General features: G+C 40.1%; 1 protein-coding gene across 1 annotated transcript in view; it reads right to left on the bottom strand.

The window, feature by feature from the left end:
• The window catches only part of SLC12A2 (solute carrier family 12 member 2), a 109,443-nt gene extending 82,801 nt beyond the window's left edge, over positions 1-26,642 (bottom strand). The window contains exon 1 of the mRNA XM_047084140.1: positions 25,826-26,642. Within this exon, the coding sequence (XP_046940096.1) occupies positions 25,826-26,557 (732 nt within the window). The 5' untranslated portion in view covers positions 26,558-26,642. The remainder of the gene's footprint in view (positions 1-25,825) is intronic.
• Positions 26,643-27,570: the final 928 nt, after the last annotated feature.

Below are 27,570 nucleotides of genomic sequence, written 5' to 3'. Positions count from 1 at the left end.
CAGTCCATGTGCCTTTTGTTATTCCCCTTCCTCACTTAGCATCTGGTATAAACAATGTAATCAGTAACCATAACTGTTAGAAACACGTATAGGCAAGAAAAAAAAAGAAATGTGACCAGAGGCCTGTGTGACTCAATCACAAGAGCAACCCACTTTGGCTTTATTTCCACTGTTGAAGGTGTTCTGGATGGTACAACATCGATGATGATCACTCCACACTCAAAAAAAAAAAAAAAAAAAGACTCCTCATAGGCATTGATGACTCAACAGTTCCATTATTCAAATAAAGCCAGAATAAAAATTTCTCCCTGTTAATTCAATCAATTGTAAAGCAGACAGAAGCTCCTTGGCTTTCACTCTAGGGTATATAGTGCTCTGCCCTTAACTTGTAAATAGAGACGTTAATATATTATATAATCTTCCAAGTATTACAAAAAAAGTATAGTTTCTATAATATCCAAAAATACCTCTTCCTTTCCATTTTTATTTAAAACGAAAAAGACCTATATATGCCATAAGCTAACTTTTCCAAGGTTAAGTATTAATGTGAGTCTTTTTTTTTTTTTTTTTTTATGTTTGAGAGAGAGACAGAGAGACAAAGAGCAAGCTAGAGAGCATGAGTAGAGGAGGGGCAAAGAGAGAGGGAGACACAGAATCCCAAGCACGCTCCAGGCTCTGAGCTGTCTGCACATAGCCCCAAGTGGGGCTTCAACTCACAAGCCATGAGATCATGACCTGAGCTGAAGTCTGATGCTTAACAGACTAAGCCACCCAGGCGCCCTAATGTGGGTGTCTTTTTAACAATGCAAAAAGCATGCAGGCATCTTAAAATTTTTGCTGTGGGTGTTTATCAGAATTCCACATCAAAGTTGAAGATCTAGTGATAACTATGTAAATTTCCACTATACTATGAACTGTATTCAAAACATGAAGATTTTCCTGCATGTATGAAAGCAGTATTTTAGAATAAACATGACTCCACATAAAATGAAAGTTATCTTCCTTTCCAGGTCCCAATGCTCTATTTAAAAACCGTTACTAATCTCTAGCATACAATTAAAAAATTATAATCAAGTATTTATTACTTATAGTTCAATCAATACATTTAAATATAATAGAATTGGGTTTACATAGTATTAATTTCCTGCAGTAACACGAAATCAAAGTAGAATACACATATTTTGTTCCTTTAAATAAATTAATTTCAGAAAAAGAATGAAAATGTCAGTGTGGGATTCTGCATACATACAAAAAATTGTTTAAAAACCTTGTAATCAGAAAATTTCACATTTACCATTAAGAAATAAAATTATGCTGATAAAAAGCTACATAAATAATATCTTCAACCCAACTAACATTTTCACAGTTATGATCGGTTTGTGTTTTTTACTGTTTTTCACATAATGGATAAAAGGTCAAAAATAAACAACATAATTGAATTTTATGGCTAATACCATATCAAATGAGATGGACCAAGTGGACCAAATTAATTTGGATTTATGTGGGGAAAAATCTTTCAGAAAATATCAATTGTGATTCTGAGTCTACCAAACAGGACTGCTGTTCGGGGTGAGGACAGAATGGGGAAGAGAGGAAGAGACAGGAAAACAATAAAAGACCCAGAGAGTTAGGCCCTCAGTAAGTGGAAGGATTTCGAAATGAAAGAAATAGAGATACTAGTAAATTATGTTAGCCTGAAAAGGGAATGATTAATTCAGTTGGACATGCTCAATTTGAGGAGTCATGAGACAATTAAAGAGTTCTATCAGGCTGTTAAAAAATTCATGACTGGAACTTAGGAGAGGGGCCAGGGATGAAGAGCAAGTGGGCGAAGCTATGGAAACAAAATGAAAAAAGAAACTTACAGAGAGAAAGAGTGAGGAGTTGACCATTTTTCTGAGGACACAGAAAATGCAAAAATGAAAAGGAACTCTGGTCTCCATGGCCATTATTTCTTTGCAGAGTAGAGAAAAAAGTTTTTGCAGTATGGGTAATCTCTTCTCTCCCTTCTCAACTCAATCATTCCTTCTCCTTTAATGATGGTTAACTTTTTACCACACAATGACCACCCCCTCCCACCCCCCACCCCCCGCCCACACAAAACCACCAGTACGTACCATTAACAAATACCCAGACAAATTTGCTGAAATATTACAGCACATTCCTCAATGACGGCCAACCTGGCTTCACCCCACCACAACACAAAAATAGCTTTAATACATCCCAAGACTTCTCTGCTGCCACATCTAATGCACATCTTTCAGTCACTCTCCATTCAACTTTTTAAATGCATGTCACTGCTGACTACTCTTTCTTGAAACATTTCTTCCAACGCCACACTTTCTCAAAGCATCTTCTACTCAGGAATTAAATATAACACTTGGTCCTAGACTCATCTCCTTTTCTTATTCTGTATTTTCTTTCTACGGTCATTTCACTAAACCCAAGGCTTTAAACACTATCTGTATGTGAAGTAAAAATGATGGCTCCTATTCATTTCCAGATCAGACCTACCCTCTGAATTTTAGGCCAGAGTACACATAATGGTGTGCCACTTGGATATTTTTTTTTCTATTCTAATTCTTATGAAATGAGAAAAAGAAATTGTCAATGTGCTATAAACAGCAACTTTCCTCTGCATGAAAAGAAGGAAACAGTTTCTCTTCTTTGGATTAGGTTCAGTAAACACCTAACTATCAAAAAAAGTATTTGATGAGAAAAATAGCAAGGTCTTAATAATTAAAACCTTAATAGTGTAAATGTATGTTAGATTCCTCAATGGATATCTTAAAAAAATTGTTACAAAGTTTCAGTTTCCAAACCAACAATTAAACATAAATTCACCCATTTAAATTACCTTTTATGTATCAAATGTCATACTTCAATTCTGTTTGATCTAAGACACTACCCATAATCCACTAAGATTAATCATCATTTCTCAGCATAAAAAAAAAGCCACTTATATATGAAGCTACTCTTTCTTCCCTAACAAAACAATTTTCTTCAGAATTTTAAAACAACTTACGATGAAACCAGATTTGTTTTCAAAACAATGGATAAAAGTCAAGCTTTAGAAAAAAAATACTTGACCACGTTTTCAAAACATTACCACTGAAAACTTTAATACTGCTTTAGACTAGCTCTGTAACCTGGAGTGCAAGGCTGTCCTGTATGTACATCCTTCTCAGGTCCCAAATGTGCACATCATTGCACTTCTCATTGTTAAACGCTTTAGCTCACCTTACATTAAAATGTCATTTATTTCTCTTTCTTTGGATACCCCAGTAACTAAATCCACAGAATTTTCATCTCTAGCATGATGTAGCATAGATGGTCTTTACAATATACAGGAGAAAGATACTAATACTCATGAAAGATGACCGTGCAGGGATAAGAATGAGTTGGTAAGGTGTTTATCACTGTGCAAAGAAACATCAAGACCGTTTCAACACAGCAACCTCTGAATAGTTAAAATACTAATAAAATACATTTCTAGTCATGTTTATTAGAATGGTAATAAATCTAATTTATTTTAATACAAATATTCTGATTTTACAATTAAACTGGTAATGACTTGGTAAAAGTGTCTTTGCTCAACAATTTCAGGTCACAACAGGCAAAAGACAATGTTTGCGGTTTTAATTGTATTTTAAAGAACTGAGCAAACTTTAGGCCTAAGGCTGCCACAATACTCTTTCCAGGTAGACTCATGGATGCTCAAATATGGACACTCCTCAAAAAGAGAAATGTTCCCATCCCTTAACTGTATTTAATATATTAAAAAGCCCACCATGGGGCACCTGGGTCGATCAGTGGGCTCAGCGTGCAACCATGGCTCAGGTCATGATCTCGCAGTCTGTGGGTTCAAGCCCCACATCGGGCTCTGTGCTGACAACTTGGAGCCTGGCGTCTGCTTTGGATTCTAGGTCTCCCTCTCTCGCTGCTCCTCTCCCAACTCAGACTCTGTCTCTCTCTCTCTCTCTCTCTCAAAAATAAACAAACATTAAAAAAAATTTTTTTTAAAGTCCATAGTAACTTCTAGGACACCTGGGTGGTTCAGTCGGTTACGCTTCTGACTTCGGCTCAGGTCATGATCTCACGGTTCGTGGGTTCGAGCCCCATGTCAGGCTCTGTGCTGAAAGCTCTGAGCATGAGTTCGCTTCAGATTGTGTCTCCCTCTCTCTCTATCGCGCCCCCTCTCGCTCTGTCTCTCTCAAAAATGAATAAACATTAAAAAAAAAAAAAAAGTCCACAGTAACTTCTAATGTTTTTCTGTTATTTGAAGATTCTACATTTGCAGAAAGCTGTTTCTGGGCATAAAACATAATCACATCCTTCTACTCATTCATTAAACAACCATTCATTAATCAATTTTATCAAGCATCATTATTAGGTGCTTTCCAGCCCTCCTGGACTTATTTTTACAGCAGAGGTTAGAGATGTAAGGGTAGGTCTTCTGCCTTAAATGTGGGTTTTCTTCCACTATACCAAAGCAGCCTCTATTAAATTAAATGCTTAACCCAGTCAAAAAAAAGTTGGGTGCCTTTTCAATAGTACCCTATTTCAAGTCACAGCCTCTCTGTAACAGTCAGTTTCTTAATCTGTAAAAGGGAAATGACAATCCCTGCCCACCAGTACCATCCCCCTGGATTCTTGAGGCTCTCTAAATAAAGATCAATTGGTAACAACACAGCCACATAAAGCAGTTGAGGTTTCTAGTTCGTGACTATAAAGCCAGCTGATACAACTTGCTTATAATACAGCAACTTAAATTTAAATGCCAGTGCCATGTTAGAAATGTGAGATTATGACTCAGTTATGGTTATATATTTCAAAAGAACTTGTGGAAAACTCATTCTTGGTGCCCTGGCTTTTCAGTGCCTGACCACTTTTCAACAAGAACAAGATTATGCCCTGTCTGAGCAAGGGTGGCAGACTGCCTAGGATTCTGCATGTTCTAGGTACCTGGTCAAGGATGTTCCTGTGGCACCTGCTGAGCAGCTCAACCTATCACAGTACAGGAAGACCAAAACCCGTGCCAGTGAGCATCACTTAACTGCTTCTGCAACTAGAACTCCTCTTCCTTTTGTCTGCCTACTGCCTCCCTGAAATGCATACTGCATGAGTCGTCATTATGTTCTATGGAGCCACTGTGAGTCTATGTTTCTGTGGAAAGCTCTATTTTTTTAGACAAACACAATTTGCTTCTAGTATTGCCTCCGCAACTAGAAAGTGGTTCTTAAACCAATACGCTAACTTACACAGCTAATGTGAGGATTAAACAAGAAAAGGTACTGTTTTACCAAAATGAAACAAAATAAAACCAAAACAAAACCCAAGGCTGATTATTTCATTGAAGATAAAGCTGCGAAGAAAAAAAGAGAATATATTACGACAGAGAATTAGTTTTCAAGAAGACAAAGCTATACACACACACACACACACACACACACACACACACACACACTCTAATCATTTTTTTGCTACCACAAAAAAGGAGTCAAAAATTCATTGACCCCGCCAAATGTAGACTAGGGAACTATAACTATACACTGCTTTCTAGCATTTTGACCTACGAAATAAAATTTGGATCTCAGTCAGAACTGATGTACCTTTTTACAAAGTAAATTGACCTTACCAAATAATCCAAAGTTACAGAAACAACATGAATAGGAAAAGAATGTGGGGGTGGAGGGATGTTGATACACAGCTATGAACTTTAAATGCATTTAACAAGTGCTTATTCAGAAGAAGGTCCTAGGTACAGTAATAGTAACTATTGTAAAGAATACATAAATTTAACAATATACAAAAAATGTTTAGTCCAATTTCAAATTATTCTGGAAGACCACATCATCTAAATGCTAAAAAATCCTAATTATAACCATCAAAAACGTCACAAGTCCAACATCAAGGGAGATCTCATATAAGACTTAAATAAGAATTCCTTTCAAAATTTGTTTTAAATTCTATCCCAAATTAATAAACACACTAAATGAAAAAAACAAGATGGAAAAGCTTAGTTAGCAGTTATCACAAGCTGCCTTAGTGCACTTAGTTCCACGTGTTTCTGACCTACCCCCTTACTATTTTCTATAAGCACATGAACATCTGGAAAACATAATAGAGATAAGAATGATGTCTTCCCAATTACTTGCAAAGAGTTCAATTCTGGATGAGAATTGGTTTGTGGGTTAAAAAATAGTTTGATTTTATATATTTGGGGGTGAGGTGAACCCGGACACTGAATCTAACCCTATCAATTCCAGTCTGTGATACACACCAGAATTCTTCTACTAATATTGCCAGATATGATGAAATACAGCTTTTCCTGCTTTTAATAAGCAAAAGTTTCTTACTAAATATAGCTGTATATAATCTATGACTTGTTACTCATCACCTTAGGTCAACCAAGAATTCTTAGTATGTGAGACCTTCATAATCTGTCTGGCTTACTTTAATAACAGTCACCATTTACTGAAAACTACTGTGCCAGACATTTCCCTAAGTGTTTACACGTCCTATTTCCCTAAATTGGCACATCTTTGAGAGGTAGGTATTATCTTCACTTAAAAATGAGGAAACAGTCTTTTAAGAGGTTAACACAGCCCAAACTATACAGCTATTAATGTGACAGTGCAGAGAATCTTCTCATTTTTTTTTTTTAATGTTTATCTATTATCAAGAAACAGAAAGAGACAGAGCATGAGCATGGGAGTGGCAGAGAGAGGGGGAGACACAGAATCTGAAGCAGGCTCCAGGCTCTGAGTTTTCAGCACAGAGCCCGATGTGGGGCTCGAACTCACATGCCGTGAAATCACTGGCCTGACCCGAAGTCAGATGCTTAATAGACTGAGCCACCCAGGCACCCTGAGAATCTTATAAATGGTAGAAGTTCACATACAACAGTGAGCCAATTAAAATATTTTGGGCAAGGGGACAAAAGACAGACAAATCACCCAACTCAGGAAAATGTCCTGCTCAAACTTGGCAATTTCCCAGCTATTTTCACTCTTCAACCTTGTTTCATCTTTCCCTCCTTCCTCTGCTTCCACATCTAAAGAAGCTAAAAGCTTCTGACATTGTCCTCCTAACAAAGACACAAGTTCTACATGGGATGGAACCACAGGGGATTATTTTTAAACCTGTTTGTGCTTTGTAGAAATGCCCCCAGGGTCTACAGTGTCTACAAAACTCTTTGCTCTAGAGGATTCTTAAAGACAGCTGCCCTGGACCCCCTATGGGAGAGAAAGAATAGCTACGGTCCGGACATAATCTATCTGGGAAGACATGTCAAATGTTTAAATATAAAATTGTGTACCAATAGAGCTGTAGCTGGTATTTAACTTTAATAGTGTATTTGAAAGCTATCATGGCACAGAAAGTAGGTAAAAAAAAAAAAAAAAAAAAAAAAAGAAAAGGCCTATCGTTCAGTTTTACGTTACCTAGGATTTTCTATTTTTCACTTAAAAACCCACATCAGGTGCTTCAGCTAGTAACTCCTTTATATCAAATGTTCTAGGTCATACAAGTTTCTTTCATCCATCATATGCTTTACCATTGTAACCTCTTGACTCCTGGATCCACCTACACATCCATGCCTTTCCAGGAAGGTTTGAAAAATAAAATTACCTACCCAAAATTTTTGAGACTTATCATCAATGTTTTGTTACCACCTATAACAAGATTAAAGAAACAGTAAACATTTCCAATTACAGACCACTTTCCTATTTCTGTAAATTTCCTTGGAAGTTATCATACATACTTTTATACACCCTCAAACTCCTATCCTTTAAGTTAGAAAATTACTGAAAGCGTTCTAACTAAAATATTTAATTTGATGTAATATTGCTTTATTGTTGTAATACTGGTTTTAAAGTACTTTCTCAGAGGGGGACATTTTGCTTGCTGTTCCCTCTGCCTGTAACACACTCTGAAGATGACTGGCTCCTTCAAATCTTTTAGGTCGTAGATTAAGTGTGGCTCCTCCGTCCCAGGCTGCCCAACATAGAGTTTCTCCTCATCAGCGCTCCTTTCATTGTCGTCATAGCACAATGGCACTCTGTGATTATCTTTTTATTCACTCAGTATTTGTAATCTATGCATCCACCTCCACTCCTCCATTATGCATTAAAATGGAGCATCCACAAAGGCGCGGACCTTTCCTGTGATTTTTGTCGAAGACATAGTAAATGAATATTGACCCTTTACAGGTCAGGTCTATTTTCCAAACAATGTCATGTAATGGTACAAGTGAAATCTGAAGTGTCTATTCCTGAGTCAGATCCAGGTTCAAATTCTGGCTCTGCTATTCAGTAGCTATGTAAATTCTGGGAAGCTATTTAACCCCTCCGGCCCTCAGGGTCCACATCTGTCAACTGGAGGTAATATTAGCTACTCCATACTGTTTGAGAAGATCAAGTGAAAAAACATGATGATTCACAGAACACAAAAACTCTCATACACTGCTGGCGGTAATATAAATTAATAAACGGCTTTGGAAAATAAATTTGGGCATTATCTTCTCAAACTGAAAACATGCATACCGTTCAACCCAGCAATTCTACTTTAAGGGATAGCCCTACAGATACAAAATATAATATGAAGCAGGACATGTGTATAAAAATGTTCCTATCAACACTGGTTAATAACTGCCAAAAACAATCCAAACACGTAACTGTAGAATAAATAAACTGTAACATTTTACGCAGTGGAAGATAAATAGAAATAAAACTGAATGAATTATAAATACACAACCATAACAGCGAGCAAAAGATGACAGATAAAAATATACTGTATGATTCTATTTATATGAAGTTTTAAAGCAGGCAAACTAGACTAATACTTTTCAGGAACACATAAAGCTAACAAAAAGCATTGGATAAAATCAAGACCAACTCCCAAGCAAATAATCACCATTAAGTCAGGACAGTAGGTGGGGGAGGGAGGATTTGAAAGAGGTGCACAGAGGGTGTTTGGGGTACCAGCAATGTTCTGTTTCTTGATCTGGATGATGACTGTACAGATCATCATTTATGCTTTATGTCTTTTTCTTTGCTATATTCCTATATGTATATATATAAATTATATATAAATTTTATATTAATTATATATATATAAATATTTAAATTATATATAAATATATAAATATATATATACATATATATTTTCCTATATTCTTGCCTGGCACTAACAAGTAATTACTGAATAGATTTGAGCTATTATTACAAACAACTAATTAGCAATCTATTACTGCAACTTTCCATGCTGTGTGTTTATAATCAGATGATAAACAAATACATGAAAGTAAATACTACAAAACGGTATTTATCTAGACTCTACCATACAGCTTCTTATAAATTGATATTAGTAGGAATTATATTACCTCTGGAAGGATAAAATTAAAAATAATGACCTTTACATACAAATAGGATCACCATTCTGGTAAAAGACTTATCACCTACCCTACCAGCAACTTAGTAGAATACAGTACAAATAACATGGCTTTGATCATTACGGATCACACTGCTGGAAATGTTTTTGTGACTCACCTGGCACTTAAAATGTGCTTAGTAAACTAGACAGCTTCCTCTCTTCACTATTTCCTTTAGTGAGAAAGGATAATCACTTTACATCAGTTAGGGTTAATATTAGATAGCACGGTCTGAGAAGAGAAGCAAACTTCTGGGCCCAGCTTTATTTAAGCAAATTAAATCAAAGCTAATGACAGGCAAAAGAGTGAATATCTTTTTCAGGACTATTAATAAATAAGGATTATTCTTCGTTTATAAGCATATTATTATGGATTTAAATAAACCCCAAATTACATTTAAAGAAAGGTTAAAGTTCACCAAAAAAATGCAATTTAAATCCTTAAACTTCTGAATAAGGTATTACTAAAGACACTTTAAAGATAAAAATCTTGCATATAATTAATAGCATCTGTTTACTAGTGTAAACTAAAGCATTAAATTAAATCCTGAAACATAGTAAAATTAGTAACTAAAAATGGATGCGTACATATGTACATTTAGATGCCAAAGTGGCTGGGTTTATTCTAACAATTTTTTCATCAAGTACTAGCCAATTATATCATCCCAAAGCTACCAACATTTCCTATCCGTGCTGTCGGTGATTGGTGTATTCAGTGTAATGCTCCCCATACAGACTACTCTCTCAAAACAAAGTATTGTTTTATAGGAATCCAATCTGCTCTGGTTAACAATGGTCTATTAATATCCAGTGGCATTAATGCAAAGCTCAAAACTCAAGTGCCACAGATAAAAGTGGATGGTGTGACCATGTGACTTTACAATGAACCAAGTCAGAACTGCTGATTACAGTCAAAGAATTCAGTCCTCTACCTAGCCCATCATGCTCTTTACTAGCCATTCAAGAATGAGTTACAACACTGTGCATTAAAAATAGCATAATGTATGCATCATTTCAAATCCCACACAACTTGCTAACTCCAACAGTATGAACATAACTCAAACTACCAGAAAACTTATACCTCCCAGTATCAATAACTGTGTGATCTTTATCTCACGTTGTTTTTTTTTAAACTTTATTTATTTGGAGAGAGAAAGAAAGAGGGAGCATGCATGCATGTGTGAAGGAGGGGCAAAGAGAGTAGCACAGAGAGAATCCCAACCAGGCTCCATGCTGTCAGTGCAGAGCCCAATGTAGGGCTTGATCTGACAAACCATGAGATCATGACCTGAGTGGGGAAATCAAGACTTGGACACTTATTGGACTAAGCCACTCAGGCTCCCCCAAACTGTTTTACTTTTTAAATAAGAAGAATCAAAAGATGTTAGGGACATAAATACATGACCAGTGGCATCCTAAGTAGGTAAAATATTATAAAAGCAATATAGAGAACCACGTGATAGCAAAAACTACAGTCACAGTATGGCATACACTTGTTGTTTCATGTATTTTTCACATCAATATATGGTATTTCTCACTATAAAAAATATCATCTTTCAGATCAAAGGTGGCAAGTCCTTTTTCTCAAGGTCACACAAATAGTTAAGTGGAAGGCCAAGATTTAAAACCCTGACTGACAGCTCAACTACACATGCATGGTGAAGAACCTAAAGCAGATAGAAAAAAAAGCAAAAACCAGAAAGGAAACATTCTTTATAGATACAGAGGCACTGGGTGAGATCCCTAAGTTTGATGTCTTTTAATGGAGAGCATTCCCCAACTGTGTGTAACTTGAATGGATAGAAGCCTTAGTACTTAGAAATAGAAGAGAAGATAGTCCAAAGCCAAAAGAGAAATTGGAAATTAAGTGGCAATCTCCAGAAAAGAAAACCTGAATGATACCAAGGGTAAGCCCCAAATCTTGGCAAACCACTAAATTGCAGAGGGTAGACTTCCCAGTCCAAAGAGGCAGACTAAAAAATTGGCAGCTGAAAACCTACTGCACAGTGGAATGACAGAAACCAGTTTGTAGTCTAAGCCCGGCAAGTTAAATACTTCTTGGAACAAAAAACAACAATCCTTAAAAGAAAATAAAACAACCATCACCACCCAAAGGTGCTACAACATATTATCTGCATGTACAATTTTCACCTCCAAATTAATAAAAAGGAACTATAACTCATACTTAGGAAAAAAACAATCACTAAAAATTAACCCCAAGTAGCCTCAGATGTTGCATTTAGTTGATAAAGACTTTAAAACAGCTATAATAAATATGTTAAAAAACTAAAGGTGAATTATCAGTGAGTAACAGAAAGGGAATCTCAACAGAGAAACAGAAGCTGTATTTTCAAAATTAGAAATTCTAGACCTGAAAGTCACAAAAACTGAAATGACAAATTCACAAAACAGACTCAAAAGCAGAATGAAAATGGCAGCCAGAAGCAGTGAAAAGCATTAACTTACAAAGAGAAGAAACTTAACAAAACCAAAAAGGATACACACAGAAAGAAAACACACCTACACACAAATGTTGAAAGCCAAAAGTAAAGAGAAAATAATATGGTCAATGGCCTTATCAGAAACAATGGTTGCCACAAGACATTGGAAGTACATACTCAAAGAGCTGAAAGAAGAAAACCCTGTCAACCAAGAAGTGTACATCCAGCAAAACTGTCTTTCAAACGTGAAGTGAAATAAAGACATTTTTACATTAAAAAAACAAAAAAATTTGTTATCAGTTGACCTCCTTTACAAGAAGTAGTTAAGGGAGGAAAACAGTATCAGATAGCAACAGAAATCTACAAGAAGAAATGAAAATGAATGGGAATATAGGAGCGTAATATACCATACATCCAACTTTCTTTTCTTCTCTCTTTTTTCAATTTTTCTTTCTTTTTTTGAGAGACAGACAGAGAGAGCATGAGTAGGGGGAGGAGCAGTGAAAGAGGGAAAGAAAGAATCCCAAGCAGGCTCCAGGCTCAGCTCAGAGCCCAACACAGAGCTTGATCTCAGGACCTGACCTAATATCGAGTCAGCCACTTAACTGACTGAACCACCCAGGTGTCCCTCTTTTCTTCTTTTTCTTTTTTTTTTTAAAACCATATGGTTGTTGAAAGCAAAAATTACAACACTGTATTGGGGTTTCTAATTTATAACAACCAGAGCACTAAGGAAAAGAGTCTCTGTTAAGGTTCCCAGATTTTAGCTAAAGAAATTCAATATTCTCTCTAAATAGAGCAACCACTAAAATAATAAGGCAAAGAAATATATCACTGGAAAGTCAAAAGAAGAATTAAAATGCAATACCAAAAGATATCTGATTAGTACAAAAGATAATACGAAAAGAGGATTAGAAGAATAAGAAACAAGAAAATAGAAAACAAGTATCCAAAATACCAAGCTTATTACAACCAAATCATGATAGATGTAAATGACTAAGTCTGTGAAGAGAAAATGCAAATTAGCATGTCTTTATCACAGGGTATATGTATGAGAACATTATCCAAACATGCACTTAAACAGATTACTGTGGGTAACAGAAAACTTCTATTACTTATTTACTAATGATTATTTAATGCTAGGTGGGAAGAGTCAACTATAAAAGTATAGTTTTTAGGGGCGCCTGGGTGGCACAGTCGGTTAAGCGTCCGACTTCAGCCAGGTCACGATCTCGCGGTCCGTGGGTTCGAGCCCCGCATCAGGCTCTGGGCTGATGGCTCGGAGCCTGGAGCCTGTTTCCGATTCTGTGTCTCCCTCTCTCTCTGCCCCTCCCCCATTCATGCTCTGTCTCTCTCTGTCCCAAAAATAAATAAACGTTGAAAAAAAAATTAAAAAAAAAAGTATAGTTTTTAAAATGCACACAAAAACATAAGAATGTTAAGCTTTCCTTATTTTCCTAATCTATTTTTTCTTTGCATAATGAAATAATAACAAAACATTTTAAATTAAGTAAAAAGTGAAATCCTGGAGTAAATTTTTACATTGTTAGTTTTATAAAAAAGGATTAATTTTCAGCTTCTTAAAATTTGATACTCTAGGATGGCTTGAGACTGAAATTTCCCAAAAATGTACATTTCTGGAGTGTCTTTTAAGATTTAAAATACTATTGTAAAAATAAACAAAACAAAACAAAAATAATTTTGTGCCAGCACTGTGCAATGGAGATGCTACAATAACCAACATTCAGGTGCTGTTCTTTGCATCAATTCTAAAGGGCTATTCTAGACTGCTATTTACTGAAAACGTCGTTTCTGCTTTTTATGATTTACTTGCCTTCTGCCTCTATGACATGCTACCTATCTCTGGATCCACCTCTGCCAGTATTCATTTTCCCTTCCAACTTACTTTGGTTCTGGAAACCAGAGCACCATATTTGTGATCACTGTGAATAAAGCATAACTATACTGTTTCCAAGTATAGGTGTAGTCAATCGAATCCCTTTTATGTGAAAACCTTTCCTTTATTGTTGTTGTTCTGTTTAATTAAGAGATCAGCTTTTCTCTCTCTTTTTTTTTTTTTTTTTTTTTGGTCAGCAAATGTTCCAAATAATTGGGATTAACTCACAGTCAAGTAATTTTTCCAAGCCTACAAATTTACAGAATTGCATATTATTATTTCTAGAAATTTACAGATAAACCAATGCTGGAAGTAATTTATCATAAAACTTAATTTCTAAAATAGAAAGACTGAGTGTTTATGTCTAAAACCATTAGGTCCTATAAAAGAGAAAGTAGTATGTAGGCCCCACTATTCCACATGAACTCTTAGGATTCACTTATCACTTAGTACTTATAATACCTCTGATTTCCCTACAGGATTTTATTATTTTTTAATATTTTATTGATTTTTGCGAGAGAGACAGAGTAAAAGCAGGGGAGGGGTAGAGAGAGAGGGGGAGACAGAGAATCTGAAAAAGGCTCCACGCTGTGAGCTGTCAGCACAGAGCCTGATGCAGGGCTCAAACTCATGAACCAGGAGATCATGACCTTAGCCAAAGTCGGACGGTTAACCTATTGAGCCACCCAAGTGCCCCAGGATTTTATTTTATTTACTTTCGAGAGACACAGAGACAGACAGACAGAAAGGCAGACACACACACAGAGAGAGAGAGAGACAGAGAGAGAGAGACAGAGAGAGAGACAGAGAGAGAGAGAGAGAGAGAGAGAGAGAGAGAGAGAGAGAGAGAACAAGCGGGGGAGGGGCAGAGAGACGGAGATCCCAGGCAGGCTCCAGGCTCTGAGCTTTCAGCACAAAGCCTGCCACCGGGCTCTAACCGATGAACTGTGAGATCACGACTGAGCCGAAGTCAGAAGAAGCTTTACCTACTGAGCCACCCAGGCGCCCCTCCCTACAGGATTTTAAGAGGCCACTTAAAAAGCAATATACATGTCGGCCCCAATACCTCACAGGTAAGCTTTTGTTAATGTTTCCAGGTATATATAAACAGCCATCTATCACTTACTGGCTAAGAGACTTCAGCAAGTTCTCTTAGCCTCTGAGTTTGTCTATTGATAAATTACCTGGTTTGGAAGTTAATTGTGCTCAGACTACAGAAAGCTCCTGAAACACGACAGATATCCAATAACTGGTAACTTAATGCAATTCAGTACATGTTATTGAAGAGTTAAAGGGAGATCTTGAGAGTAGTACCCTTATCGTATATAAGGGTATTTTAAAGTTGAGTATCATCAGCACATCAAAAAAATAACAATGTACTACTGTCATAGGCACAACCAAAGTGTAAGACTCTCAACATGCTCTGGGACACTGGTTCTTAAACCTGGCTCTCTGGGAAACACCAGGAAAGCTTTTTAAAAATTTTGGAAGAAAGGAGTCTGTAGTTTTCTCCAGGGGATTCTTATTTAGAAATCACTGGTTCAGAAGAAAAGGAGAGGAAGGCAAAGACCCAGTTTCAACAAGATTCAGCCTAACCAAGTATCAGTTGTGTTGACTTTAGACAAACCAGACCTTGCAAAATGAGACTGCTACTTCAAGATCTTCTTAAAACTTACCTCCTCCGATAGATTTGAAGACCAAATACAGATATGTAAGTTAAGAGTGCTTTGGAAGCCTTAACACTTTATACAATATTAAGAAATTCCTTATAACCTTTCCAATTAAAGACCCAGATTTTCAGTCTCAGATAGAAATGGGAAGTTTCCACTGTTCAACAAACACTTCATGGAGGGCCTAATATGTCTAAACACCTTTATATGAGGAAGGATCCCATGCAAAATTACAAGAAAATTTGACTTTAATAATTAAAATTTTTTTTAATGTTTATTTTTGAGAGAGAATGCAAGTGGGTTAGGAGCAGAGACAGAGGCGGACATAGAATCCGAAGCAGGCTCCATGCTCTGAGCTGTCAGCACAGAGCCTGATGTGGGGCTCAAACTCATGAGCTGTGGAGATCATGACCTAAGCTGAAGTTGGACACTCAACCGACTGAGCCACCCAGGCACCCCTGACTTTAGTTATTTTAAACTAGGCTATTTAATATGGAAGAAAAGAAAGGAGAAATGAAGGAAGGAAAAAAGTCCTATTAAGTATTACTTCTCTTGATAGCATGTTCTAATGGATCTCTCTGTAATGATGCAAATTTTCCAGCTCTCCAGCTGCCCACTTGGGTAGCCATTAGCCACATGTGGGTATTCAAGCACATAAAGGGTAGCTCTAGTAACTGAAAAACTGAATTTTAAACTTAAGTTTAGACTTAGTTTCACAGCCACATAGGACTACTGGTTACACTAGCAGAAAGCATAGCCCTACAACATTAAAAAATTTAGGTCTTTTGGGAGGTATGTACGGATAGGGAAAGGCAGAGGAAACAAAACCTTAGTTAAGATTCCATTTATAACAAACTTCCTCAGGGGCGACTGGCTGGTTCAGTCAGCAGAGCATAGGACTCTTGATCTTGGGGTTAGAAGTTTGAGTTCCATTTGGGTATGCAGATTACTGACAATTAGATCTTAAAAAAAAAAAAAAAAAAACCTTTCTTTTTTTTTTTTTTAATTTTTTTTTTCAACGTTTATTTATTTTTTTTGGGACAGAGAGAGACAGAGCATGAACGGGGGAGGGGCAGAGAGAGAGGGAGACACAGAATGGGAAACAGGCTCCAGGCTCCGAGCCATCAGCCCAGAGCCTGACATGGGGCTTGAACTCACGGACCGCGAGATTGTGACTTGGCTGAAGTCGGACGCTTAACCGACTGCGCCACCCAGGCGCCCCGAAAAAAAAAAAACCTTTCTTATATTTAATTTTTAAAATTTTTATTTTTTAATGTTTATTTATTTTTGAGACAGAGACAGAATGTGAGTGGGGGAGGGGCAGAGAGAAAGGTGGACACATGTATCTGAAGCAGGCATGAAGCTCTGAGCTGTCAGCACAGAGCCCGATGCTGGGCTCGACTCACAAAATGCGAGATCATGACCTACCGAATGAGCCTTCCAGGCACCCCTCTTATAATTTTTTTCCACTAGAAAAAGATATACATTCATACAATAATACTGAGGATTCCAAATCTCTCCTACATTATTTTCAATGAACTTAAAAACAACTGTCATGGGTATTTAAAAATGAAAACAATCACCGAAACAACAAAGAACTTATACAGTATTAAACTACAGGATCCTGGAATTAACACCAACTTAAAGTCAGAATATTTGCTCCAAGTTCCAACCCTGGCTCAGGTAGTTACAAGTCCTAGGATTTTGGACAGGTTACTTACTGGGCTCTTTGGCTTCTTAAACTCCCAATATGCATATTGGGGTAATTTGTCTGTCAAATGTCCTTTAGAGATTCTAAATAACAAATATAAGGTGTGTCAAAGAGTATAAGATTCTTTTGTATTCCATTAATTGACAAAGAATGAGTTCTCTATTTCAAAATGTATTGGTTCAGGGCATGCTACAGTCAAAACTATATAAAAGGTACTAGAAACACATAATGATAAGTAGCCACAGACATAGTTTGCTTCTCAGGGAGCCTGAAGTCAACTCATGCCAATTCAAATAACCACATTAATAAATATACTATTATCACATGATATAAAGGCTCTCAGGGAAGAAGCGTTTTGTCCCAGCTAGAGGATAAAAGCTTCCTCTCTGAGGAAACAGGATGGAAGTGAAATCTTAAAAGTGAAAAGTTAACAATGCATGTATGGAGGAGAAGGGAGGAAGAGATCTTGGACAATATTATGTACAAAGGCCCTATGGCCAAAGGAAATACTGTGCCACCGAGTAACTGAAACAGTGAGGAACAGGTAAGCCAGACACGGACAATGAGGTGCTAGTTTTAAGCCAAGGGATAACATATCCTTTTTGTTTTAAAACTACTCTAGGTACAACAGTGTTGGGAGTGCACAGTGAATAGGGGAAATCCAGTTATTAGGTTACAGAGGGACATGCTACAGTTTGGTTTAGGATGGGAACAGTGAAGATGAAAAGAATATTTAGGAAATATAGGGGATAGAAAGCACTTGGTGATAAACTCAATGAGGGAGGATGAAAAAAAGTATCAAGGATGACTCACTCATACACTTCTCACCTGTGTAACACAATGAATAGTGGTACCATCCATGGAGACATAGGGCATACTGGAAGATGCCTGGTTCGTTTTGCTTTTGGAATGGGAGGGAGAAAATCCTAAGTGTGTGAGTACAGGGTGTCCTTCAGATAAGAAGCAAAAATATCCCATAGTCACTGGATGTCCTGAACGCACTAAAGAGATGTGGGTAGGACACAAAATTTGGGGATTCATTAGCCTACAGATGATACAGCATAGGGAAAGAAAAAGGAAAACAGAGGAAGAAGAAAAGGCAGAATCAAGCCTTGAGGAAGGCCAATTTGGACATGATGGAGACTGCCTAAGACCCTGTGCTCAAAGAGCCAGAAAGGGAGAAAAGTTAAAAGGCAAAGTGGTGTTACAAAGTCCAAAGAAGGGCAAAGAAGAGCTCAAGAGAAAATCAAATTCTGCTGGAAGGCTGAATGCTGAGGAGGTGGGGGTGAGGGGAGGAGGTTTTCTGGACCTGGTAATAGGATGGAGGTCACCGGTCACTTTAACAAGAACTATTTAAATAAAATGATAGCACAGAAGCCATAGCACAGCAGGTGGTCAGGGTCCTCACAGGTCGTTTAAATCTCCACTGGAAAAATCAAGCCTACCCTACAAAGTCACCTACCCTCCACAAAACCCCAAAATGACTTATATAGTTAACTCTGTTAGAAACCACACTGTTGAAGGAATAAGTGACACCAAAACAAAGAACCATCTCAGATGTTTCTATGATTCTCAACCTAGATGAATGTCTCATTAGTCAATGTTGAAAAACAGCATAGTGTAAATTTAAAGCAAGGAAATTTCAGAGCCCAAGGGCACTACAAATCACCTGTCATAATTAGCTTCTGCAGAGACAACATTCCACTAAGCTGTTTTTGCTTTTTAGATTTTTCCCACCTTCTAATTAGAAATCCCCAAGTTCTCTATCAGTACCAGTTTTTCGTAACAGCTTTTAGACAGCACTGATACAGATTCTAGTAAAAAAATCCAGGATAAAGGAGTCAGTGGCAGATGACAGCTTTCATATTTTAAATAAGAAAACACTGATATGTTTTTAACTTCAATTATTTTAAGTTGTTTTCATTGTTGTCCATCCCTCACTCCTTTGTTGCCCACTCTTTGTACTCGGCTGTATACTCTTTCTGAACAACTACTGATTCATGGCTTGACCTAAAATTTGAAGTATGAAAGCACATTTTTAAGCTACAAATTAAAACCCATTTTTAAGTACTATTATTTCACAAAGTAGAGGCTGTCATTTTGTTAGTGCCTGCCCCATGGTAGAACTAATTTGCACAATGAAACCAACTCTTGAATCCACCTCCCAAACCTGCTCTTTCCACAATCTTCCTCATCTCAAGTATCAACTCCATTCCAAACAGGGAACAAACCCTAGCATTAATCTTTCCACACACCCGTCATCCAAACCATCAGCAAATCCCAACAATTCTATCTTTTAAATATACCTAGCACCTTAACACCTGTCATCACCTCAAACACCATTACTTTAGGTTTGCTCCTCCCAACTGCTCTGACCTCCTCTCCTCTCTCTCCCTCTTTTTCCTCCAGTACTGCTGCCTTCTCGTATCTCAATCACCCCTGACACACTTCCACCTCAGGGTCATGGTGCTGTTCACTCATCTGCCTCGATTGCTCTTCTACCCCAAGTACCTGCAAGGGGTGATCCCTCATCTAGAGTCTGTTCATGCCTCAGAGAAGCCCTCTCTGACCACCCTTATACAGCATTACCCCAGCCATCACCACCTTTAATTTTTCTGCACAGTAATTACATCTGACCCATTTGCTCATTTTCTCCTAACACCAGAATGAAAGCTCCATGACTTGTCTCTGTTCATGGCTGTATCTCCAGCACTTAAAACAGTGCTGTTGCTGCTGGTGCTCAGTAAGAATTTGTTGAACAACTAAATCCATACTCATTTCACTTCAGCAAGGTATCAATAGGATTACTACTGGAAACATTCCAAACACATATATGAAACACGGAGTTAAAATTTATTTAAAGGGCACCTGGGTGGTTCAGTTGATTAAGTGTCCAACCCTTGATTTCCTGAGTTCAAGCCCTGTGTTGGATTCTGCCCTGGCAAATTCTTACGATCCTCATGTTTGGGATTCTCGCTCTCTCTCTCTCTCTCTCTCTCTCTCTCTCTCTGCCTCTCCACCTCCCCTACTTGTGCTCTCTCTCTCTCAAATTAAATAAATACATTAAAAAAATTATTTGAAACAAACACACTCAACACCAAAGAACCAAGAGGGCTGCCTGGGTAGCTTAGTCAGTTAAGCATCTGACTTCGGCTGAGGTCATGATCTCAGGATTGTGTGTTCGACCCCTGCATCAGGCTCTGTGCTGAATCTCAGAGCCTGGAGCCTTCTTTGGATTCTGTGTCTCCCCCTCTGTCTCTGCCCCTCCCCTGTTTGTCCTTTCTCTCTCAAAAAATAAAATATACGTTAAAAACAAAAAAAAACAAAAAAACAACCCATGTCCCCCTCAAGTCCCCTCCAGTCTCATGGGATTGGGAAGACATCAATTATGATAGCAATGTACAGTTCTGCCACACTTTAAATCCCAAAGTTTATCTTTCCTTCTACCCAGGCAGGGTAGACAACCTGGGGGACTGTGTACAGTATTATGGAAAAACCAGCTTTCACTTCAGGTGGCTTGGGTTAAGCAGGGTAGAGCCCCTGGCAAAAGTGTAAAATCTCTCAAGTTTGACTTTGCCATGTGCAAATATTTCTTATCAGGTTCCCACCTTTATTCAGTCCTGGCACTCTCCTACCCGCCCTCCCTTCCCAGGATGTGACCCATTCTTGTTCCTTCAGGAACCTTCAAGGACGCAAGCTATGTACTGAAGTAGTTAGTAGTGTGTGGAATTTCTTGTCCAAGAATCAATGCAACCCACTCAGAGAAGCAGCTACACGAGTACGTGGAGATAACATACTGTATGATGTTCTACGTAAATTCCTTGTTAAGAAGGAAGAACTACCTACCCTGATACATTCAATGAACAAATGTTTATTAAGTACCTATTCTCTGTATGGAGATAAATGAGACACAGGCCCATATCCTATGAAAGCGACAGTCATGTTCATCAATAATCACATTTTCACAAGCATTCCTCCTCATATCTCTCAGTTATATAATCATTCCACTTTAAGGAAATCAGGGCAGAGGGATGATGTTGGTAATCTCCAACATGTCCCCCTCAACATCCCTGTCATCTCACAGCACGCCTGGGGAACAGGAAGGCAGAAGAGATCATACTAAGAGATAAGAGCTACTTACTATTTCTAAGCCTTAGAGTGAGAAATCCCTGGGAATGATTTCCAGTTGTATCACTTTCTATGAGTAGCAGTAAGTAATTTCTTCAGCTTCTGTGAACCCATTTTATCACGAATAATATGTGTAAGAACTGCTTCTGACACAACGTATGAAAAATGAGTAAGCTCAGGGAGACATAAAAGACACTAAATGTAGTTCCTCCTCTTCTTATTAGGGAAAAAGGCTGTAACAGAGAGGCCATATGCAAAGTCTTGACATCCAACCACCAAAGGCTCTCAAGCTTTGACTAAGGACTACTGTGCAAAGGTAATTCTACCTTTAGAACTCTTTTAATAATGCTTTAAATCCAGTAGAAGCTATTATGCATTGTCTACCACCCAACTTTTCTACATTTGATCATCATGTTGTCCATCTGTAAGTGAAGTTGCCCATCAAATGCTTATTTGTTTGCCTTTCACTTTTAAATTTCTTCTTGTAGGGGCAAGAATCACTACTTTGGATTCATTTTTTGAAAAACATTTAAAAAAAAATCAATTCCTGGCATCAGCACTGAAGGGTTTCTGGCATCTTTAAAACTCTTCTCTCAGCTTCCCTGACATTGCTATCCTGGCTATTTCTCACCAGCCTAGCAGCTCCTTCTCAGTTCCCCTTGCTCTCGTCTCCTCAACTTCTAACAGACTTACACATTCCCTATTCCCAACTCCAGACCCTATTTCCTTTTTCTTTTTTTTTTAATGTTTATTTATTTTTGATAGAGAAAGAGAGAAACTGCGCACATGCAACTGCATGGGAGAGGGGCAGAAGAGGGAGACAGAGTACCCCAAGCAGGCTCCATGCTGACAGCAGAGCCGGATGTGGGGCTCGAATCCACAAACCGTGAGATCACGACTTAAGCCAAAGTTGGACACTTAACGGACTGAGCCACCCAGGCGCCCCTCCCTGACTCGAATTCTTTTCTGTTATCCTCCCACTGTACTGAAGTCATTTCAAGTCCATGACTTCAGCGCGTGCATGCGCGTTCTCTCTCTCTGTATATAGACACACATATATATTTTTGTTGTATATGCACACGTATGTACACATGTATATACATACACATACATGTACACATACCTGCGTGTGTATGTACATATGTGTATATACATACATATACATAAAGTTTATGTAGATATAACATGTATTCAGCCCCCCTCCCTCAATATGACCCTTGGGCTAATTATCTTACCAGCTCAAGATACTACTCAAAACACAATTCTCTCTTTCCCCTCTCATATATAGTCCTTCCCCTGGGTTGGCCACCTCAGGCAATGGTGGCACCATCTACACAGTTGCTCAAGTCCAAAATCGGGGAATCCGCTTCTCTTTCACTCCCATATCCAATCCACCTGCATGCAACTCATTCTGCCACCAACTGTTATTATCTGTAACTCAGTAAGAGCTTGGGTCTCCCTGCTTCCACTGTTGCCCCTGCCAATCCATTCTTTATCCAGCAGCCAGAGATGTTCAAACCAACCAGATCATGTTGCTACCTCACAAAAAATCCTTCAAGAACCTGCCACTGTATCTATAATAAAATCTTCTACTGGCCTCTTGATAGTTCTTTGGACACACCACTCTCTTCCCCTCACTATATTCACATATACTGTTCCCTAGGCCTGGAATGCTGTTCTGCCCTATCATTAACTTACCCTCTAGGTTTTAGCTTGATGTCACATTTCTTGAAAACAAGCCTTCCCAACTCCAATATGATCAGGTCCCATTATATCCTTACTAGACCCTACATCTTTCTTACATAGCACTGCAAATAAAGTTGGTAAAACTATGTTATTTGTGCAACTATTTGGTTACGGTATATCTAGGCACAATATTTGTTTTGCTGACCACTGCATCAACCCACAGTACCAATAGCCAGGTGGCCAATACCTAACAAACTCCTGTCTCCAATAAATATTTGATAAATGGAAAAACTCATGAGTCCTGGCTCTACAATGGCTGCATAAGACAGCAAGATGCAGCATGAATATTTATTTCACTTCATTTGGATTTTTAGGGAAAAAACGTTTAAGTCACAGTGGTGGGCAAAGAAAGGAATTCAAGTGGAAGACTGAGAATATAGTTCTTTCTCCTAATAAGGATCTAGAGTTCTTGTCTTTTACTTCTTTTGTCCTGCTATAGAACATGGCACAGAGTTAGATCCAGTTAAGGTAGGTTCTTAAGCACTCAGTGACCAAAGCAGCCTACAGGACACTGATCAAGTGCTAGAATTCAATGTTACAGAATTCTAAATATTATGATTCATTGAGGGCTAGAAGTTTAGAAGAGATTTTATGCAGGTAAAAGTAAATCTAGACTGGGTGATGAACAACCTTTTGGGATCTAATCAAACTATGTTATAACCCCTTTCCTGCCCTCCTTCAACAGTGGTATATCTCTATATCCACATCTGTATTCCTTAACGTGACATGTTTCTTCAGTCCATTTGCTAAATTCCAAACAAAATTATCTTCCATAGTAGATTCTATGCTTAGTTAACCTAACATACCTTTTTCACCGACCATAAAGGAACCAAGGGGCAGAAGGTAAAAACAAAAACAAACAAGAACTATAAACAACTCATTATACCACCTGTTGCATAAATGAACTATAAACATAACATTTTATATACTATATTCATCTAATAAAGTAGAAATTAAGAGAATCCTAGAGTTTATGTACTTTCTGAAGGACCAACATGTATCAAATAATAACTATACTAGCCACTATTTTCCAGGCACTGAACACGGGCCTTGATGTTCATTTCTTTCTAATCTTCAAAATGAAGTCTTCAAAATAAGCAGGAGAGGAGGCTGAAAAGGTTGAGTGGTTTCTTCAACCACACAGCTAACAATACAGGTGTTCTTTTTAAGACACTGTAAACTGATCAAAAGCTCCCAAACACAAACCCTCAAGTTTTGGAGAACTCGAAGTGCTTTGCTATTCAGACAATTTTATAGGATGCTTACAAGTCCAAGGTCTATAACATACTTCCATTTAAAAACCCTTTTTAACACTTATGGGTAAATTTAGACTGCTTTACTACTAAACTACTCAGCTTTGGTGTTATCTGAAATACAGCTTTATGATTTTTTAAATAATAAAAATGCTGTAATAAAAGAGAAATTACCACCTACACATCTACTTTACAAAGATGTATAGTTTTGAAAGGGTAAAAATAATAAATTTGAAAGAGTATAGAAGTATAAGTGTTTTAAAAATCATTTTTCTTCTGATATGACAAAATACCAGAATGGAATAACAGGAGTAGTATTATCGAAAGCTAAATGATGTCAGGTGTTTAAAGAGTCACTAAGCTCTAAGGATTGGGACCTCTGTAATTATTTCAAACTGTACGAATGTTACATTATCAAACACTAAGACAAGGATAGTCTTGTATGAAATGACTGTATGAGATCAAATAATCACATCCAAAAAAAATTACATACTTTCTGTGTTTAAACTTTTCCACATTTGCATTCACAATATCTCATCGATGTAATCATTATATACTTGTTAAAGTGGAAATCAAGTAATCCGAACTCATAAAAGTTAAATATTAATCAAATCTCAAAGTGTTGAGGTTATCTCAAAATAATAATATTGGGCCCTGAAGAAATAAAAATCATATGTGGCCATAAAAAACAGAATTGCAGACATCAATAGACCTTATAGGGATGGTTTTCTGTTCACTAAGTGTAACCAGTTACGCAGGACCCCAGAAGTTATGGACATCCTTCATAGAAAAAAACCAATTCTCTTGTTTCTCATTCTCAGTTTCTTTCTCTGCCGTCCCCCTATTTTGGACTTTGCGTTCCCCCGACTCCCGGTAATCTTTATATAGTCCTCTCCAAAAATTTATGTAATAAAAAACAGATTTATGCCATTATTAGGAACAGCATATCTCAATATCTGTATAATCCTTTGCACAGTCAAGATAGCAGGTTTCAGCTTTAATAATTCATAGACTATAATAAACACATCCGGTTAAGATTCTCCCTTCAAACACTAGCGTTCCCACTCTCGAGACCCCTAGTGGGTGTACATAAGCCATACACTACAACCTTTAAAAAGGGCGCAGATGGTAGGTGCTCTCCCCTCTCTCCCCAGAGACATCCTCACCTAAACCTCCTCGCACATTCCCTTTAAGGAGCCCAGAGGCACAACTGTCATTCAGAGGGATGGTGACTGTTACAGCGTGGGTGAGAAAAAGTATACAGGAGACACACAAGTGAATGGTGAAGGTTGTTACACGCAGCCTCTCTTCCATTACCTAACTAGCTTAACCCGCTGCAAACTTTTATGAGATTAAGTTACATTCCTCTGCAATTCCACCCTTGACAGCTGACTGCTGAGAAGCCAACGGAGTCGTGCACGTCCATTCCCGCCACCTCACCCGTGGCCAGCCGGCGGCCACATCCCCCCGGTCAAGGAGGACCAGTGGTTGGGGAAAGAGGGAGGACTGGTGAGAGGGATGCAGGGAGAGGGGTCGGGAGAGCTCACCTTTTCAAGCTCATCATGGAGCTCAGCCAAGCTGGGCCGGAGTAGCTTCTCGCCCAGCTGCGCCGCGGTGTGCCGGTAGTGATCGATCCTGGGCACGGCGTCCATGGTGTTGTGGCCGAAGGTGCGCAGGTAGTAAGTGTTGGTGTGGGTGTCATAGTAGTAGTGCTGGTGGTGCCCACTGCCGCCGCCGCCGCCCGAGTGCAAGCTACTGCCCTCGCTCAGCACCGTGTCCCCGCCGTTCTGGAAGCTCACGTTGGGCCCTTCGCCTCCGACCCCCGCCGCATCCGACAGGCTCTCGTCGGCGGATGAGGAGGCAGCCGGGTCCACGAAGTTTACGCGGAAGCGGCCCTTGGCTTCCTCGCTGCCTTTGCCTGGTGCGCTTTCGCCGCTAGCTTTCCCGTCCGCTGGGGTCTCCTTGCCCCCAGCCCCGGCACCAGCCGCCGCGGCCGCCGCAGCCCGCCCGGCGTTCTCGGAAACCAGGTCCACCTGGAAGCGGCTCTGACTCGGGGTGGGCCCCAGAGGTCTGCCCAGTCCGTCCCCAGCCGCCGCGGCGCCCTCCCCGCGGACCCCGCCGCCGCTCCGGCTCGCGGCCGCAGCATCCTCGGACGCTGAGGGCACGGCCGTGCCAGGCAGGTCCACCGCGGCGGCGGCCAGCGCGGCAGCTGGCGGCGTCTCACCGACCCCGGGAAGCCTCGGGGCGCCGGAGGAGGGCGCCGTGGGCCCCGGTTCCATCGCCGCCCGACCCCCGGCAGACTGGGAGAGCCTGGCGGACGTCGCGGGCTGCAAGCCCTCCGCGCCCCCCGCCGGCGGTGCCTGCGGCCACGACGCCAGGTGACGGAATTGCTCGCCCCTCCACCCGCCAGTCGCCGCCGCTAGCCCGGACCGGCACAAACGCCGCCGGCAGCCGAGTCGGCGCGCGAGTGCAGTGGGCGCGGGGCGGGCCCCGCTGTTTAAAGCCTCGGCGGGGCCGCAGCGGTGGCGGCTCCGGCTGCAGCACGCGGGAGGCGGGGTCGGCTGGTCCTCCGCCCCTCAGCCCGCCCACCCGCGGTCCCGCAGCGTCGCGCGGCGGACGCTCCCTCTGCGTCCCGGCCCTCCCGGGTTTCGGCGAGACCCCACGCGAGAGCTGCCTGCGCGAGGATCGCCTCCGTCCAGTCCGCGCCGGGCCTCGGGCAGCGCGAGCAGTACCGGCAGCGCGCTCAGGGAGCAGGCGCGGCGGCGCACCGCCTTACCGCCGTCACCGGGATCTCCGCGCCGCTACCTCCTCTTCCGTCGCCCTCCTCCCACCCCTCCACCTCCTTCCCCCGCCCCCTCTGCGGCGAAGAGGAGAGGGCCCCCGGCCGCCTCCCTCTCTCCCCGCCCCTGGGGCTGCACGTCAATGGGCCGGCAGCCCAGGCCTCGGCGAAGCAGCCTGCGGACGGCGTCCGGCCCGGCGGGTGAAGGGGCGGCCGAGTCCTGCTTCGGCGCACGCCGATTGCTGATGCTCCCGCGGCAGTTGCCACCACAGCAGCGGCTCCAGGAGCGCTCTCTCTCTCTCTCTTCGATTTCTCTCTCTCTCTCTTTCTCTCTCTCTCTCTTTTTTTTTTTAAGTTCTGAGCTCGCAGTACTTGGGCTGCGCCGGCGAGATCTCGCGAGATGCGGCAGGGCCGCTTCACCTCAGGCGTGTGGTACCCGAGGCGGTGCTTACAGACCTTACAGCTAGAGCTGCCGGCCGCCCCCCGCTCCCGTGGGTGATGCCGGGGGCTTTC

Source organism: Lynx rufus, unplaced genomic scaffold, assembly GCF_022079265.1.
Source record: "Lynx rufus isolate CCGP_SWC_20201006 ecotype Redwood Valley unplaced genomic scaffold, mLynRuf1.p SCAF_1, whole genome shotgun sequence".
Classification (NCBI taxonomy): domain Eukaryota; kingdom Metazoa; phylum Chordata; class Mammalia; order Carnivora; family Felidae; genus Lynx; species Lynx rufus.
Note: the sequence above shows the minus strand (reverse complement) of the source record. Positions and strands in the feature narration are given on the sequence as shown.